Source organism: Astyanax mexicanus, chromosome 5, assembly GCF_023375975.1.
Source record: "Astyanax mexicanus isolate ESR-SI-001 chromosome 5, AstMex3_surface, whole genome shotgun sequence".
NCBI classification, from domain to species: Eukaryota; Metazoa; Chordata; class Actinopteri; order Characiformes; family Acestrorhamphidae; genus Astyanax; species Astyanax mexicanus.
In genome coordinates this window covers 50406942-50425018 of record NC_064412.1, presented here as the reverse complement: position 1 = coordinate 50425018, position 18077 = coordinate 50406942, and the positions used below count along the sequence as shown (strand labels likewise).

General features: G+C 38.6%; 1 protein-coding gene across 1 annotated transcript in view; it reads right to left on the bottom strand.

Annotated features, from left to right (window-relative positions):
• The window catches only part of pkn2b (protein kinase N2b), a 50368-nt gene that overhangs the window by 13383 nt on the left and 18908 nt on the right, over positions 1 to 18077 (bottom strand). Inside the window, exons 3-7 of the mRNA XM_007238941.4 lie at positions 9805 to 9965; positions 4228 to 4351; positions 2617 to 2771; positions 1250 to 1463; positions 128 to 313 (exon numbers count right to left, since the gene is read on the bottom strand). Coding sequence (XP_007239003.3) covers positions 128 to 313; positions 1250 to 1463; positions 2617 to 2771; positions 4228 to 4351; positions 9805 to 9965 — 840 coding nt within the window. The remainder of the gene's footprint in view (positions 1 to 127; positions 314 to 1249; positions 1464 to 2616; positions 2772 to 4227; positions 4352 to 9804; positions 9966 to 18077) is intronic.

Below are 18077 nucleotides of genomic sequence, written 5' to 3'. Positions count from 1 at the left end.
CGTCCTAAAACTTCTGGAATGCACTCAGGTCTGTAAATCTTTCCTCATACGTTTCAAACAGACAATTCATCAAACTGACAATCCAACTTCTTGATCTGAAAGTGAGAAAGGTAGAAAAGCGCTCAACTGGACAGCTCATCTGCTTTGGAGAGATTTCTGCTGCTGCCGGCTCTGTTCTTGTTTGTTCGGCTCATGAAGGAGGAGCGTGTTTCGCTGGGGCTCCAGCCAGGCAGGGAGACAGACGCTGCTTTAGACCGGCCGGGAACATTTTCCAGCAGGTCCTGACAGCCCATGAGTCTTACTTCTAACGTCCCTGTACAACACAGGTGGAAAAAATCTCAGTTAGAGAAGTAACAGGAAGTTCAGAAAAGGTAAAGACTACTGAACTACAGTTAGCTGTAATACTTCATCACCAGGGGAGCACATAACTGTCAGACATTATTAACACAAGACTTTAGGGATGCAACTTATTCTAGTTGATGCAGCTCGTTTTTTAGATCTGTGATCTCTTAATGCTTGGACATTAAGAACTTTTGTATTTTCCTTTAGTACACCTCCACAAAATATGCTCTTTGGTTGCTTTTGTAGTATGTTTTGGGTCTTTACTCTTTTTTACAATGATGATTTTTACTTCCAGTTCTGAAATATATGACCGAATCCAAGCAGAACGTAGAGCTTACTTTATAATTCACCATGCTACTTCTAATACAGTCACATAGTCAATAAACCTCAGACACTTAAGTTTAGTTGACCCATGCCATAACAATGCCTCCACCATGTTTTACAGATTATGCTTATCAGAGTATGCTGCTGCTGATGAAAAACCCACCTTTTCTAATTAGATTGACTCTTTCCATATTCTACTGAAACTTTTTAGAATGATCTTTTACAGTTTAAGTTCAAAACATGGTATTAACTACAGACCTTTTTTTTCATCATAATTAAAGTAAAGGTTTCATCTGTCCATGTTTTTAAGTCAGTTGCTCAATTACTTGCTCAATTAAGCCTTCAAAAATGAAAGTTCTATGAAATTAAATGGCCGTCATGGCCAATCAACATTTCAATATGTTTTGTTAAACCCTCATAATTAGAGCTGAAAGCCTAAATTTCAATCACTATATGGTTGCTTCATTAATTGTGATGGGGTACAAACATAAAACACTGGCCTCTATGCGACTACTTACAGACCTGACTGTATATGATAATTGCATAAAACCTCAAAAGCATGAATCATATAGATAATGTTTACCGGTAAGGGCAGCAGGTTTGGCCACAGTGCTGTACTGGTTTTGTGAGGAGATTATGCTTTGCCGTGGGCTTTGAGGAGGGGAGGCCACCATGGCCAGCTCCTCTGAGATCACACTGGCCTTCGGGTGGTTCTTGGGCAGCTCGCTTAGCCTCTGCTCCAGGGAGAACTTCAGCAGGTCCAGCTTCTGGCTAGATTCGTTAAAACGTGCCTGTGCCTAGATTAGAAAGACAGAGAGTATTAGCCTCGAACACTCACTATATGTGTCTCTAATAATGGGGAATTCAGAGCAAACACTTGCGCGCTGACCGAAAACCACTTTGGGTGAACAGGCCAGCATGGTCAGAACAGCAGGGGGCAGGTGTATGTATGCTTTTTATTATTTTTATTTAAACTTAAACAGTGCAGAAGTGTGGGACGTACTAGGACCAGAATATAGAATTTACAAAATACCTAGGAAAAAAGCAATTTCAGCTTTGTACACAGTCTGAACATGAAATGTACTGTATCTTTCACACTATAAAGCACACTATCAAAAAAGGAACAGGGATGCTGCCATGTTTGCCTTTTAATTCAGCAGGTCTTTCTACTGGGTGGTGGGGGGTAGGTTATATAAGTTAGGCTTAGCTAAGTAAACAAAACTGTAATTCTTAAAAAAAAAAAAAAAAAAACTTTTAAAGTCAAACAAGTGCTGGAAGTTAATCTACACAGATATCGCTCCTGAAATACTGTTTATTTGGTTTATTTGAGTAAAGCTCTTCTGTTTATATAGAGTAAGTTTAGATTCCCCAATTTCTCCAGCACTAAGGCTGGAGCATTAGAATTAGGCACTATCTGCTGGACTACAGGCCGATAATACTCACCTCTGAACAGCAAAAGAACTAGCTAGCACTTAGTGGCTAATGCTAATACTGCTCCAGTCTTAGTGCTGGAGAACTAAACAGAAAATTTAGCAAAACGCTGCACTTCAGTGTATTATATGCTCAAATTGAACTGAATTGTACAAAATATAGAATCTTCACATGACAGAAGGTCACATGGAAAGCAAGAATCTAAACAAGACATTACACTCTATATAAATAAGACACTGGCCAGAGGTGTTATAAACATCTGACCAACATTCCACATACATTTGTGACACAGCAGCTAGCCTCGCTACACCATCAGTAAGATTTCACACTGAGCCGTTACCATTCATTACTCCAGGCCTGGACGACAAGTTCCTGGCCCCATGAGCTTGAATTAGATTTAAATACCTCAATTAGCAGTCAGAGCTGGAGCTCCATGCAGGCTTTGTTTCCTGCTCACATAAAGCAAAGCACATGCTGGATTGTCATAAGGATGGTGGATCCCTGGTGAATGCAACGCACCTCTGAATGGGCTTTCTTTTCAGTCACCTTCCCCGAACCCAGCAGCTTCATCACATTCTTGGCTCCCTCTGCCACAGCAGATTCAATCCTGAAGTGATGACGCAGCTCCTCCAACCGCAGGTCCAGCGGACTGATAATGGACTTGTTTGCAGGCACTGAAAGGTCAAGGTCTATTAAGTACAGCATTAAATACAGCGGTGTAATGTCCAATTCAATAGATGTCAACCAATTGTTGAAAACTCAACCTCTTTTAAAAACCCTGCTTATGAACAGCCAGTGTTCACACCTTACAATGTACACAGGTGTGCCTCTCATCTGTTATTAGTTAATTCCACCTATATTTTGTGTGAAACTGACCAAACGACAGTCAGGAAATCACCAAGAACATGTTTATTATGCCAGAAAAAGCCAGTCTTCATCAGAGAGAAGTGTGGAAATAGATACTACAGCTACTGGAGTTTCTGCAGTGCTTTTGGAAAGCAACAGTAGAGCCATAGAGTAGTTTTGAGCTGTATGATGAAGAAAATACAAACATATAAATTATTTTAGTAACGGACAAGCTAATATAAATGTGATTCCACTCTTATTAAAATCTTAAAAAGAAGAAAAAAAGGTATGATGAATCTGACTCATTTATTTAACTGATTGAAACCACTAGTATTAATACCAGAGCTATTCACTAGTTTGGGTGAACAGTTCAAAGTATCAGTATTTACATGGTAAAATCAACATAAGAACTCTTTTAGTATAACAGGAACAGACAACACAGCAATTTTGCTTTTACATGGCTGACATATGACATGTGACATGTCTGTATACGTGTGCAAGCATGTATGTATATTAATTTACTGTAGTACTACTCTGAAACATGATGCGTAAACAAGAGCATGCTGCCCGTGACATTTCTGAGGAGGCCAAGATAGCACAGATGTAACTGATCTAGGTGATGATAAAAGGGTTCAAATCTAAAAATACCTAGTGTATAAGATTCCTCAACAGCATTCAACACTTTACAGCTTTTAGTAGTGTTGCCTACACTACTACACTGGACAAAAGTATTGGGACACCTGTTCATTCATTCATACGTTTGAAATTAAGACTAATAAAAAAAAAAAGAAAAAAAAAAGAAAAGAAAATTGCCTTTACACTCATTTTTGTGAGGTTTAAATTGCAATCATTGACAAGAGCTTTAGTGATGTCAACAAGTTGGATGTTCACCATTCTGCCTCATCTCTAACTCTCCACCACATTCTAAAAGTACTCTCCAAGAAGATGGCTTGGAAACACCAACACCTGTGTTCATTTTGGTCACGCTTGTGTTCATGTGCGTGTTCACTACACAGATGGATTTTAAAAGCAGAGCCCACATTCCATCAATGTCCAATATAAATTGTGAATGTTGATGTACTTGTGTGTTCTGAGAGTACATATACTAGGCAATATTCACCTACTTCTACAAAACACACAATTCTATTAAAAAAAAACTCATCATGATTCAGCATATTTACAGCATCTCAAAGAAGAGAAATATGGGGTTATTCGTTTATATATCAGGGTAAAACCATGCTGCAGGGACGACAGGTCAAGCAGTCAGACTAAACAGCCTCTTACCGTCATTGTTCTCGTAAGTCACCTCGTTGGTCTGGCTAGCTTTAAGGATCTGCATCCTGATGAACTCTATTTTTGTCTTGCTGTCCTGGAGCATTTGCTGGGCCATGGCAAGCAGCTTGCGATCCTGCAGACAGCAGAACAAAAGAAACAGGAGGGGAAACATCATAAAACAACCAGACACACAACTTTAATGTCTCCGACTGTGTATTTATACATTAGGTCTGTAACACAAGCAATTCACAGTCTAGGTCCGGAGTCTGTTTAGATCAATGCCTGCAGAAAGCACAGACACTGTGTTTGTTCCATTACCTTGTAAAATAAGTGAAAAATGTCCACCGTGCGGTCAAATTTGTCTGCACAGTAAAGACTACAGTTGGATCCAGATTTGTCTACTTATTTGTTAGACCTGCCCCCTTTTCCCAGGCCAAGCGTGTGTCTCAGACCACCTTCACTGAGTTAACAGTGCAGCATAAACGACACTTTTTGCACTTAAATCCTAGATTCTCCATCAGTGCAGTTCATGAATTTTAAAGCTACTACAGTCCAGTTTACCCTTGAGATTTTCATGTTTAGCTTATTTTATTGCATATTGGATGCCTATAAATACTCTTTTTTTAAAGCATATTAGGGATACCATAGGCGCTTATAAAGCACTCACAGAACTGTACATTTAACTACAGCAGGCATGATTAGTCAAGTTCAACTGAATAAATTGCTGTATATTTTAGGAGAGAGAGGTATTTAGTCTGGAAAAGTACTAATACAGTGTTTAAGCTGACACTACTCTAGAATTAACCTTAGCTGTTTGGCTGGCTAAGAACTACTTGCAAAAACAATGTAAATGCAAATAACCTCGTACAGATTGTTATAAATGAATGCAACCAACAGCACAATAACACCTTATGACCAAAAACAGTATGATTAACTAGCTGATTGTCTGACAGCTTGACTAAAACTCATTCAGCTAATAACATATGATGCAGATGACCTGCCAGTTCCAGCCAAGACTGTCAATCAATTTACTCCTAAGTGTAGCCTGTAGCCCTACCTTACAATATAGAAGAATAAGGTTCAAAACTGATTTCTGAGAGAAACTTAATTTAGTAATATTACCTTAGGGAAAACTGTGGGATTTGTTTGGACACTAGAGGAGAAAAATCTGATGAAAAATAGGAGGAGCTGTTTTGTTATTGAAACTTATGGTGATGGGCAGAGCTGCATTTCATACTGAAACCAGGCAGCAGAGGCGCAAGACCTGTGGTGGCTTCACTTTTACGACAGTCATTGATGTACACAAATGAACAGAATTATTACAAGACTACGTTTGTTAAGAAATGTACGCTTTATTTTGGGGCCAGCCATCTGACTCGTTCTTATTCTGCTGCTTGATTGTAAATGATCACAGTGCAAACTGTTTATTTCTTACGGTATACAAGTCCAGAGCATGTAAATATGTCTGTGGCCTGTGAAGGGCTGGGCTTCCTCTGGACAGCCATTAAATGCTGACGTCACCTCTAAGGCCTTTCCTGCAGGAAGAGCTTTCCACTTCCAGAGGAAGTTAACAGCAGCTGGAAACCTGCATGCAGGCACCTGCATGTCACAGGTCCTGATGTCAATCATTTTACACCAAGAAAGTGTTACTTTACAGACTTTAGGAATATTGTGTAAACAGACCAGAGACAGAGACAGTCACAGGTCATTAAAATCTCATACCAATACACATTCAAATACAAAATATGTTTTTTGGATTAATATAGTTTATTTTTTCCTTTTTACATTGTCGCCATTATTGTTAGCATAGTGTTAAAGGTAACTTAATGTGTCTGAAACAGACCACACACAATTTAAATGCATTCCTATGTGATTTATTTATGGCAGATTATACCTGGACTCCAACAGGTTGTGAAACCCGTAATTTTCCACTAAAGACAGTAATTGGTCATTGATTATAATAAGAGTGAGAGTGACTTCTCTGTTATCCCTTTGTTAAGGGTTAGAGCATTTCTGAAGATCATGCTGCTGTTGCTAGCAAGCTCCTGGTATGCTCATTTGAATGCAGGTGCCTGATAAAATGGATTAAACTGTACGATGTAGTCATAAATCCACCTCTTGGGAATATGACTTGGGACTACACATAGTAGTCTTGATTTTTGGTGTGTCTGTACTAAAATATCTCAAACCAATGACTAATGTTATTTGCTTATTCAACCACAGCCTGGAGGTTCTGTGGTTTTATAGTAAGATGTAGACTAGAATCTGTAATGGTAACGCGTTTCATGTTACGTTATGGGGGGTTCATGGTGAGATAGATATGTGGACAGACCCTGTCTATCCAAAATTCAATGGGAGAATTACATCAAAATTGGTCAATAAACGAGTTTCACTTCTTCACCAACAATGATACCAAAATCTTGAGAAACTACTGATATAAATATTGACAATTAGATCTAGGACTGTGACATTAATCATAATGTTGCCCATTTTGGTTATTTTGAGAGTGAATGAGCATCAGTAGAGTAACCCTGAACATCAGAACTATTAGAACCAAATCACTTCAATGGCGCAACCAAAAAATTATCAGTATTTAAGATATAGTTGTTATTTTATAATGTTCATATAACTTCTAGGCAATGTTTTGATTTGCATGTGTCTTGCATTTTAACGTTCTTCAGAAAACTAGGGATTAGGGATGTCCCTGTTTCATTCATGTGATCAGAAAACAGGGCCAATCCCGTAATTTCCAAAGGATCAAAATTGGGTGGAAAACACACACAAGCAGTTTTCTCTTTCTAAGGTGGAATATATATACAGGTGCTGGTCAACGAATTAGAATAATTTGAAATAGTGCAATCATGAAATTCTTTGAATGCATTTTTTGTGCAGAAAGCAAATCAGGTATTCACCGCACCTGTCCTACTCGTTAGACTAATCACAGAACTCATTACCTGGAAAAAAAAATGCTCAGCTGAGCTTTCCAAAAGGCCCATTTAGGCCATTTAACTGTGACACTGTTGTTTTATTGAATTAGAATAATGGAGAAACCGTTTCATTGAATTAGAATAATTTTTATTATAATTACAATCATCACTTTCTCAGTATTTTGTGGCTGCCCCTTTGGCTTGTATGACTGCCTGAAGTCTCCGCGGCATCGATTTGACCAGCTTGTCGCAAGTTTCCGCACTCACAGCTTCCCAGGCAGTGGCGATGTTCTGCTTCAGTTGGTCCAGCGTAGTAGGCTTTCTGTCGCGAATTTTCCGCTTGACGATGGCCCAAAGGTTTTCAATGACATTGAGGTCAGGCGAGTTGGCCGGCCATGCCAAAACTTCAAGCTGTTTTTTAGTGAACCAATCTTTGGTTGACTTTGCCGCATGAGCCGGTGCAAGATCCTGTTGAAATATGAAGTCTTCTTCGCCGAACTGTTCCTCAACAGTCGGAATCAGGAACGTTTCCAGAACATCTTGATATACGGCAGCATTGACAGTCTTCTTGAGGAAGCAGAGTTTCCCTACACCTCGAGCGGACACGCATCCCCAGACCATAACGCTCTGGGGAAACTTTTCACGGATCTTTTCACGCACTCGTGGTTGTAGGTTTCGCCACCACGACGCCAGACACGAGGACCTTGGTCACCGAAGGAGATGCAGAAGCGTGATTCGTCACTGAAGACCACTTTCTGCCAGTCTTCAGCAGTCCACTCGCCGTGTTCTTTGGCCCACTTCAGCCGTTTCTCCATTTGTTTCTTGTTCAGCATCGGTTTTACTGCTGGAACGCGAGATTTGAAGCCGAGTTCGTGCAGACGACGGTAAGTGGTTGATCTGGGGACGTCAGCGCCGGTCTGCTTGTTCCACAAGTCGGTGAGCTCGGAAGTGGACTTGAACCGGTTGCTGACTGCGATCTTTCTCAGCTGCTTGTTGTCGCGAGCAGAAGTTTTTCGGACGCCGGAACAGTTGGTGCGCTTGCTGCAGTTTTTCTTGAGAGCTTTGCAGACGGAAGACTGGCTGATGCCGAGCTGCTCAGCAATTTTAGTTTGGGTCAAGCCTTGTTGGCGAAGGGCTTGAATTTGAGCCACTATTCCGGTTGAGAGGTCGCGCTGCTTACCCATGATTGATCTTACAACTTAGAAATTCTACTCAACCCTGACTTTATACTGCACAGTAAACACTCTTCATAGAAAACAAAAATTCGAGCATTTATTCTAATTCAATGAAACGGTTTCTCCATTATTCTAATTCAATAAAACAACAGTGTCACAGTTAAATGGCCTAAATGGGCCTTTTGGAAAGCTCAGCTGAGCAATTTTTTTTCCAGGTAACGAGTTCTGTGATTAGTCTAACGAGTAAATTTCATTTATACTCTAAAAACTATTACTGTCTCCCTCCCTCCAAAAAAAAAAAAATATATGATTATTCACAACATTGTTGTTGTGTGACATTTTTTAGTTTATTCAAGAAGAGATGCCCATTTGTGTGGATGGAATGGAAATGGAAATGATTTATGTGGTCATTTAGTCGTTTTATTTTTGTTTATTTATCCTAATTAAACACTTAAAAAAAAAAAAAAAAAAACTAAAGGGACAAATTGGATGTGTTTTGTCTTTTTTCGGCTTTGCAAAAGTACCAGAATGGGACTCGGTATCGGCAGATACTCAAAATCATATGACTCGAACTCAGGAGCAAAAGAAAATGTGATCAGGATGTACCTACTAGGGATGCTGTAAAGAATGCTTTATATGCTAGACTTGTGTCAAACAATGAAAAATAACAATGTAGAAAGCAAACAAAGTGACCATTTCACACAAATATTTAACTCTGACACACACATACTGCACCAGCTGGAGGGTGTGTGCTTGCTTGGGTTGGCATGTTAAAGGCCAAATACACCACTGACAACGTTTCCATCATTTTTTCCATTTTCAGCACTACAATGGGAATACATTAAAGGTAATGTTTCTCTCGTCCAAAAACATACGCAGGTGAACCCTCAGTCTGCACTAAAAAGCAGACTCTGCAGCAGCCAAAACATATATATATATATATATATATATATATATATATATATATATATATATATATATATATATATATATATATGCACATAATAATAACACACAGCAAAGCCCATTAATACTGAAACACGACCTGGACACTGCTCTGCTCTGGATCTGCTCTGATCTTTAATACCAGCTGCTCTCCTGGAATAATAACCAGTCCAGCTCAGAACACATGTGGCTCATGAACCGGTTCAGTCAGTTTCCAATCTTTTATTTTTTTTTTTGGAAGTAATTTAACCCACCATTATTGGATATTTCTGCTCACATCTGTTTTCATTTCATAAGATGAGACTTACACGCAACGTCTGAGTTCAAAGACTTCATTATCTCAAGACAGCTTTGTAGTAAGAAAGATTCTAACTGATTTAGTCAAACTATTTTTAACAGTGTCTTTGTACCGCAGTTTTGGAACTGGGCCTAAAATGGCAGTTAAGTGATACTTCACACACTTGCAGCATTCAGGAGCATTAAGACACACACTCCATCATCCTGACACACAGACTGAGAGCGATTCAGCAGCACACTACCTTGTACGAGCCGTTGGAGTACATCTGTATCATGTTCTCCGCTCCCTGTTTGACTTTCAGCTCAATGTCATTCTGTTTCTTCAGTGCTGCCAGGCGGCTGCTGTTGGTGCAAGTCCGAGTCTCACTGCTGGGGGTGTCTGGGGTCAAAGGACACTCAGAAACTAAAAGAGAAACAAAAAACAAATATGTATAAATAAATCTATATAATCAAGCAACGATAAGATGATAACTTATAATTCCAGAGGTAATATTTGGTCAAAATTTAAGATGTGCAAAAAAAAACGTCTGAACCAAGGCTGATGTGTTTGTTACATTATATACTGCACATTTTGCCCGTTTAGTTTTGGGTTAACCCACAATTTGACAACTAAGTGCATTAACAAATTTTATTCCTTTGCTCCAGACGGCACGTGACGGTGGGTCACGGCATAATTCACACCTGGTAATTTGGTTTGGAGCAAACTGCAAAGTCAGGTCAAAACCAAACAAGTTAGAGGTGAAAGAATCTTAGAATCTGGGAAAGGGTAAAATTGTTTATTTCTGCTTGTCACAAAATAATGAGCAGGTTAAGCAGTTATTTATTTATGTAATTTTATTTTAATTTCTCCCTTTCAATTTAACCCAACTCCTGATACAAGTGCCAACTACAACCAACGCAGCATCAGTATACAGCCAACAAAATCACAATACAGTTATTTCAATATACTGCAATACTCTCAGTCAAGTTACACATTTAGATTATTAAGTACATTTTTAGAAAAAGTGTCACATTATAAACCAAAATGTGATGCAAACAGAACTGTGACTCTTGTGTACTTTTACACCCCTAACCAATAGTGAGAGTGGGGTTATGATAAATTACACCACATGTCATAATATGCTTTTTTAGCATATCATGGACCTCATCAGCCATATGCATATGGGATTGTTTTAAAGCATATGCCAAAAATCATCAAGAAATATCCCGAGAACAAGACTGTCAAACCTTGATGAAAATAAGAATTACACAAACCATTTATAAATGTTGAATACCACATTCCTGCATTATCTGGTTCAAGGCAATCTTGCAAATAAGAAAGTGTCTAATACAGAATTAGCTATGATAAAAGCCTGGACTGCACATCTCATTAAAGAGATTAAAGAACTTTGAGCAGTGCACGACTCAAACAAAGAAACAAACATAACCAAGATCATAAGCGGTAAAAACAGCTCTATATAGTTTACTTTCTATGTTGACTGCTGAGTCACATTTAGGGCTTTCCTTGTCTGTTTCGTGCCCAGTAAACTAGGAAAAGACAGGAGGATAAGGTCTGTCCACCCTGGGCACCATGTTTGCTAATTAAATGTATGGATTTCTTGGGGAAACAGAACTTGGTTCCAGAGATATATAAAAAAATAAGTAAAACTGTCACATCATCACATTTGAAACTAGAAGATGTGCAGTACAGACCAGAGGCAGTTGTTGTAAATAACAATGGAAATGGAAAAAAGACTGATTTGTCTGTAAATTATGGGGACCAGCCAGGGAAGGTGCTTGACAATCTAAATTTAAAGTCTTAATAGCCTACAGTTATGGACATGCAACTGATTTGATTTCTAAAATAAAGTTCCTTGTTACTATAACTGTATCAGACTGGTTGACACAGCAGTGCTTAAATTGAAAAGCCACTCTCACCTCAGTCGTTAAAGATAAATTAATATATGGATATGATTAATTAAGACACATTTCTTATCCCATGCAAATTTAACCCATAACAGTGGCTTTAAGCTGACGAGCTGTATCAGATGTGTTTAATGAGCTAAAATGGAGAGAAAAAAAAAAAAACGAATGATGTGGTCACCCAGTCCAGGGGTTTGACTAATGAAGCTACTGTTAATAATAATAATAATAATAATAATAATAATAATAAACTTATTCCATTATTCACTTTTGTCCCAACACCACTGTAGGCTGCCATATATTCCTTTGACTGACATGGTTTGACATGGTCTTCCATGAAAGTCTGAAAACTGTAATATGTTCGTTATCCTCTCTAACCAAATTATAATGTCTTACTAACGCAGTGTCATTCAGGTTTTATGGGACTCACTTATAAATGGAATTTCCCCTTTGACTCATGCTGACTGCTATTTTGAAAGTTGCGGAATAAACAGAACAGATGCTGATACGGAAGACAGAGGGGACTTGTGTAGGCATGCAAACACTCTTAGGTAATAGAGAGAGTGAGCTGGCATCTCGAAAAAAGGCCTTTCTGTGAGAACAGCCTGGCGTTCACAGACCGGGTAAATAACACAGCCACGGCATATTCACCAACACGGCACACCTCAGGGGTGAAAACAAACTGAAACGGGAGGAAAGGAAAAGACCTGTACTCGCAGTTTCTCCTTGGGTTTTCCTTTGACTTGTCCTGACGACGCAGATCGGAAAATATGAGCAGTCTGTGAACCGAACCTACTGCTAAACACAGAACCTACTACAGCGTGCCAGCATCTCGCTAGCCTCGGAACTGGCCTGTGATTAGGGATGATTAGGGAATTCCGTTTACAAGTGCTGTCTTACTCACTGAAACTATCTCTCACACACACACACACACACACACACAAAATGAAGTTCAGAGCGATGAGATCATGCTCTCATGCCACAACATGACTGTATTACCATGCACCTGCAGAGGTACTGTATTTGTGTAATCTCTCAACTGCATGTAGACACGTATACACAGAATCTAAAAGAAAGGAGTTGTTTATTTTATTTGCCCACTTTAAACAGTTTGTTTATTTCTCCTACATGCTAGAATTTCCAGTCAGTCATATTAATTGCTATACACTAACTTATTATTGTAGCGTGCTTAGCTAACCCATGCGGGTGGTGGACGGTGTGCTACCGTAGTTAATAAATATGTTGTGGCATGAGGGGTGACTTGGCTAATGGGGGCAGAGCTTTACAGTTTGTGACGCATTGTGATGCTCTGGTGTTCACACTACAGTAATAATGTGATCAAATTATCTTTGACCACAACTGAATGTCATCAGTTTACAATGCTTCTTAAGATGATACCCGTTCACACCTGTACATTGTAATGCAAGATTTTCAATGAAGCCTACAAGTAGATAAAAAAATGTTTTAACAAAATATAACCACACATTGTATGTACAAAAGTATTGTGGGAGACCTGTGTATTCAATGTTTCTCATGAAATCAAGTGTATTCAAAAAGAGCTTATCTTGCTTTTGTTGAAGTAATTGTCTTTACTGCCCACAGAAGTCTTTGTACTAGATTTTGGATGGAACATCCTCCTTCATCCATTATTCTGGAAAAGGCAGTTCCACTGCTCTACAGCTCAATGCTGGGGGACTTTTTACCCCTCTATATACCATACTATTTACAGTACTTCTCTACATTGACTAGACAAACATTGTGTGTATGTATTTGCATATCTTGCACACCTTGTGTTTCATTAATGGAAATATCGTAGATTTAATTCTTGACACAAGTAGGATGTAATTTGACAAGCAAGGAAAATGACAATCGATAGATTTTAGTTGATAACATTATTTTAACATTATTATTGGCTTGGGATTGCTTTAATCTATGACTTGTGTGTATGTCAGCCACAGACACCTTAACAATAAAGAAAGCTAGTGCATGATAGAACCAGTGAGTACGTGGCATCACTGCTATTTACTTTATTTTGTGTTATATTTTATGACCTGCTCATGAAGCAAAAGAACAAGTTTTGTCAGGCTGTGAGAATCTCCACAATACTCAACAGAAATGTATAAACTGCTTGGCACTCAGAATCACATTGCACAACAGCAACAGTTCTATTCTCCTGTTGGTTGCAGAGCCTGTTCGGTTAGTAGTGCAACTGCAACTCCTGCTTACTTCTGCCATAAATGGATTCCCTGGTTGCTAAAACTGTGCTGTAGTTTATACTACTACAGTTGTATTTCTTTTTTAAAAAGACATTCCAGCAGAAACAATGAATGAGCATCTATAACAACACATTTGTCCATGTAGTGTACTACTATTAAGTCATATTCATTGTAACCTGCGACTTGTAGCATGTCTGGAACACAAACTGACCACACAGTTTTGTAAATATTCATACAGGGTCATACACTTTTTAACCAATAAACTTCCATTATTCCTTTATTATCCATTATGACGTTTCCATGCCTTCAAGGCAAATTTTCATGACCACACGATTTTTAAAACATCAGGGCAGAAATGCTAAACTAAAACTTTAATTAAAATTGATTATAGTAGATCTAAAATGAATCAGATAAAACGTTGACACAATCTTTAATGATAAAATGTGTGTCAGATCCTAAGAGTTCCATTAAGGCTAAATTAATGAATTGCCTCTGAGCTGATGTATTTGTTAGCTCAAAATATATTTTCTCTATCAAAAAACGTAAAACACAAAGATTTGTAGACCAAATTTCCATAATTTTTCCAAAAATTTCTGGGTATTTTTATTTGTCCAAAACTTATCCAGGCCTGGAAATTGCTATTTTTAAATTCCATGACTTTTCCAGGTTTTTCATGACCGTATGAACCCTGTATTGTATCTTTTTGTGTGACAATACCGAAGATGCAACTGGCAACAAAAGTGAGTCCACTCCTAAGTGAAAATCGTCAAGTTGTGCCCCATTAGCCACTTTCCATCCCAGTGTAAGATGACTCAGTATTTAGTCTATTGTTTAAAAAAGGGAACAGGTGTGTTAAATTTGGTTTTCTCGCTCTCACTCTCATACTAGTCACTGGAAGTTTAACATGGCACCTTATGGCAAAGAACTCTCTGAGAATCTAAAAAAAATCATTGTTCTGCATAAAAATGGACAGGTTCCACCCAGAACAGCCTCGCCATGTTCAACTAAAGAAGCGAACATGCTCAGCATCATATGCCCCAGAAGGTAGCCTCTTCAAAATATAATCCACAAAAAAACACACAAACTAGTAGGGCTGGCCCGAATAGCGTTTTTTGAGCTCCGGATATTCGGCACTGATTCGAAGCGAATATTCGAATATTCGTTTTTTAAAAAAGAGGTAAAAAAAAAAAAAAAAAAAAAAAGCAAATAACGGCCCCTTTAATCCACTGAAAAATGTTCAATTTTCTCTGACCGAGGAGACATATTCACCCCGGATTTTTGGTGTTTTTATCCCGGATTTTTGTGTTTTCACCCCATATTTTTTTCTGTGTTTTTAGCCCAGATTTCTTTGTGTTTTCATCCCGGAATTTCTGCTGCCCTACACCGCGGCTTATCCGCTGCGTAAGCAGGCTAGGAGGCTGCTGCTGCACGGTTTCTCCGCTGCGCAAGCCAGCCCAGTAAATTGCTGTTTGTGTTTTCACACTTAGGTTATTTGCTTAAAAAAACAAACAAAAAAAAGTTTGTTCAGGAAGTATTTTATATTCTTAAACATTGTTGATTATATTAGAGGACAGTCATTGTAAACTGTACTTGGTCTATTTCGGTTAAAGGATTGTGCAGGGCATATTACTGATTTTGTATTTTTGCACTTGGGCTATAAGCTCAATATTAAATATTTCGTTTGTTTAGAAATTATTTTATATTTTTAAACCATGTTAAATTATATTAGAGTAGAGGAAAGTCATTGTTAATGACGTTATTGTACTTGGTCTATTTCGGTTTAAGCATTGTGCAGGGCATAGCCGTATTACTGATTTTGTATTTTTGCACTTGGGCTATAAGCTCAATATTAAATATTTCGTTTGCTTAGAAATTATTTTATATTTTTAAACCATTTTAAATTATATTAGATAAGAGGAAATTCGTTCAGACATCATTTTTGTAGGCCAGGCTTTTGTAACCGATTTAGCCCCTACTGTTGCCACATTACCCCTTACGTTTTATTATATAAATCAGTTTCGAAGAGCCTGCATTTTTTTTATCATGTATAATAGAGGTCTGCGCGAGACTGATTTTTAAACCCACTCTTCCACGCTCCCGCGTTTCTGTCTCGTTACCGCGCCGCAAAAAAATTGCTTCTTTTAATCCCGCGCCCGCCCGCCACATACACATTTCTGCCGCTCCCGCCCCACGTTCCTAATATAAATTAAATAAACTACATTTAATGCTTCAAATTTACTTATATATTTATTAAAACAGCAGCGCTGAATAGTGTGGTCCCGTTCCTTACCCCAGTCCAAACACCATCGGTGTGTGCGTGTGTGTGTCGGTCCATCCTGCGCGTTGAGAGTTTTCTTTAGGTTTTTTTTTTTACAATTATTACAGTTTTCTTAACTATTTATTAATTTGCTCCCGCATCGTCTGGATTAAGCTCCCGCTCCAGCCAATAACAGTTCAGTTCTGTCCCGCGCGCAAGATATTCTGACGGGACCCGCGAGAACAGAAGTGGTTAGAGTGAGGTGGAACTCTGGAAAGGAGAAAAAAAACGAATATCCGAATACCAAAATTAAAAACCGAATACCTACTCAACGAACGAATATCCGAATACCCGAATATTCGGGTCCAGCCCTACAAACTAGACAAGCAGACGATGAATTACTAGAACTATGTCCTGTGGTCTGTTGGAACAAAGATAAACTCATTTGGTTCAGATTATGTCAAGCATGTGGTGGAAACCATGCGAGGAGTACAAAGACAAGTGTGTCTTGCCTACAGGTAAAGCATGGTGGTGGGAGTGTCATGGTTTGGGGCTGCATAAGGGCTATGGCGAGCTATAGTTTGTTGAGGGAACCACTGAGGCCAACAAGTACCAACACCAATATACAGATAAAAATAATGACCCCAAACAAACCTCCAAGATGACCACTGCTTTGAAAAGAAACTGAGGGTAAAGGTGCTGGACTGGCCAAGCATGTCTCCAGACCTAAACCCTATTAAGCATAAGGCTTTAGTGAGCTGCATGCCCAAGGCAGTGTTGGAAAATAATGGTGGCCACACAAAATATTTACACTTTGGGCACAAGTTAGCCATTTTCACTTAAAAGTTTACTCACTTTTGCTTCCAGCAACTTTAATGTTTGTGTGTTGAGTCATTTTGAGGATAGAGCAAATTTACACTGTTATACAAACTGTACACCGACTACTTTACATTGGATTAAAGTGCAATATTGTGAGGGGTGTGCTTACTTTCTGTGACATACTGCAGTTATCTCTAAGAACCATCTCAAAAATCTAAACACTGTAAACTTCCTTCCTGTACTCTCTAGAGCATGAAGAGGTAAAAGAAAATGAAACCATTTATGAACGGACCATGGTATGCCAGAAATGTCTGTTTCATGAGTGAACAGGGTTTATGGGCTCAGGAGTCTCAGGCTCTACAGATAAAGGAGATTAAGAGACTCTGAAGTTAGTAATCTAGACTCTATAAACAGCAAACATACATATTATATAAACAGACCACTTTCAAGTCAGACTGCTGCTATTATCACAATATGGAATTTTTGTATAGTAAAAAAAATTGTGAAGATATTATGTATCACACAACATGGAACACCCCTAGATTATGGTAGATCGTAGTGTGTCAAGTTTGAACACGAAGAGTAATAAAAGGCAACAAAATCATAGCACAAATCATAGTCATATGTAATAAAGACTAAGGCTAATTTGCATACTACAATGTAGTTTGGTAAGTAAACAGGTTATTACGCAATCCAGGATAATGCTGCACCTTCAAAACAGAAGACTTCTAAATGCAAACAAAACCAGACCTGGAGTTCAAACTAATATGCTTGAGTTGGAACATTAAACAATATCTGGAGAAAAGAAAAAAAAAAAAAACTACGCCGCAATATAAAAATGATGAATAATTGGAATTAATTGGCTTTACAATCACAAAAGTAATAAAACTGAGAGGTAACACACATTTCTCAACCTTCAGTTCAACTCAATTACATTTAATTTAGTTTATTATGAATTAAAACAATTTTTTAGACAGTTCACACTAAATATTTAATGTGACGGCCATGAACTATAATTTTTTATTAATTTTTTTTTTTTATATATACCCAAATTCTATACTATTCTATTCTATTCTATACCGCTTCTTTTCGAGCTGCAGCCGATGCAGCATTGCCGAGCAGCCAGCGCGCTTGGAGGAAAGCACAACGGCTCGGCTCTGGTACATCAGCTCACAGACGCCCTGTGCTGCAGACATCACCATAGGAGTGATGTGGGGAAAGAGCGCCATCTACCCACCCAGAGGGAGCAGGGCCAATTTTGCTCCCTCTAATGCCGGCAGCTTGATGGCAAAGCTGCATGAGCGGGGGTTCGAACCGGCGA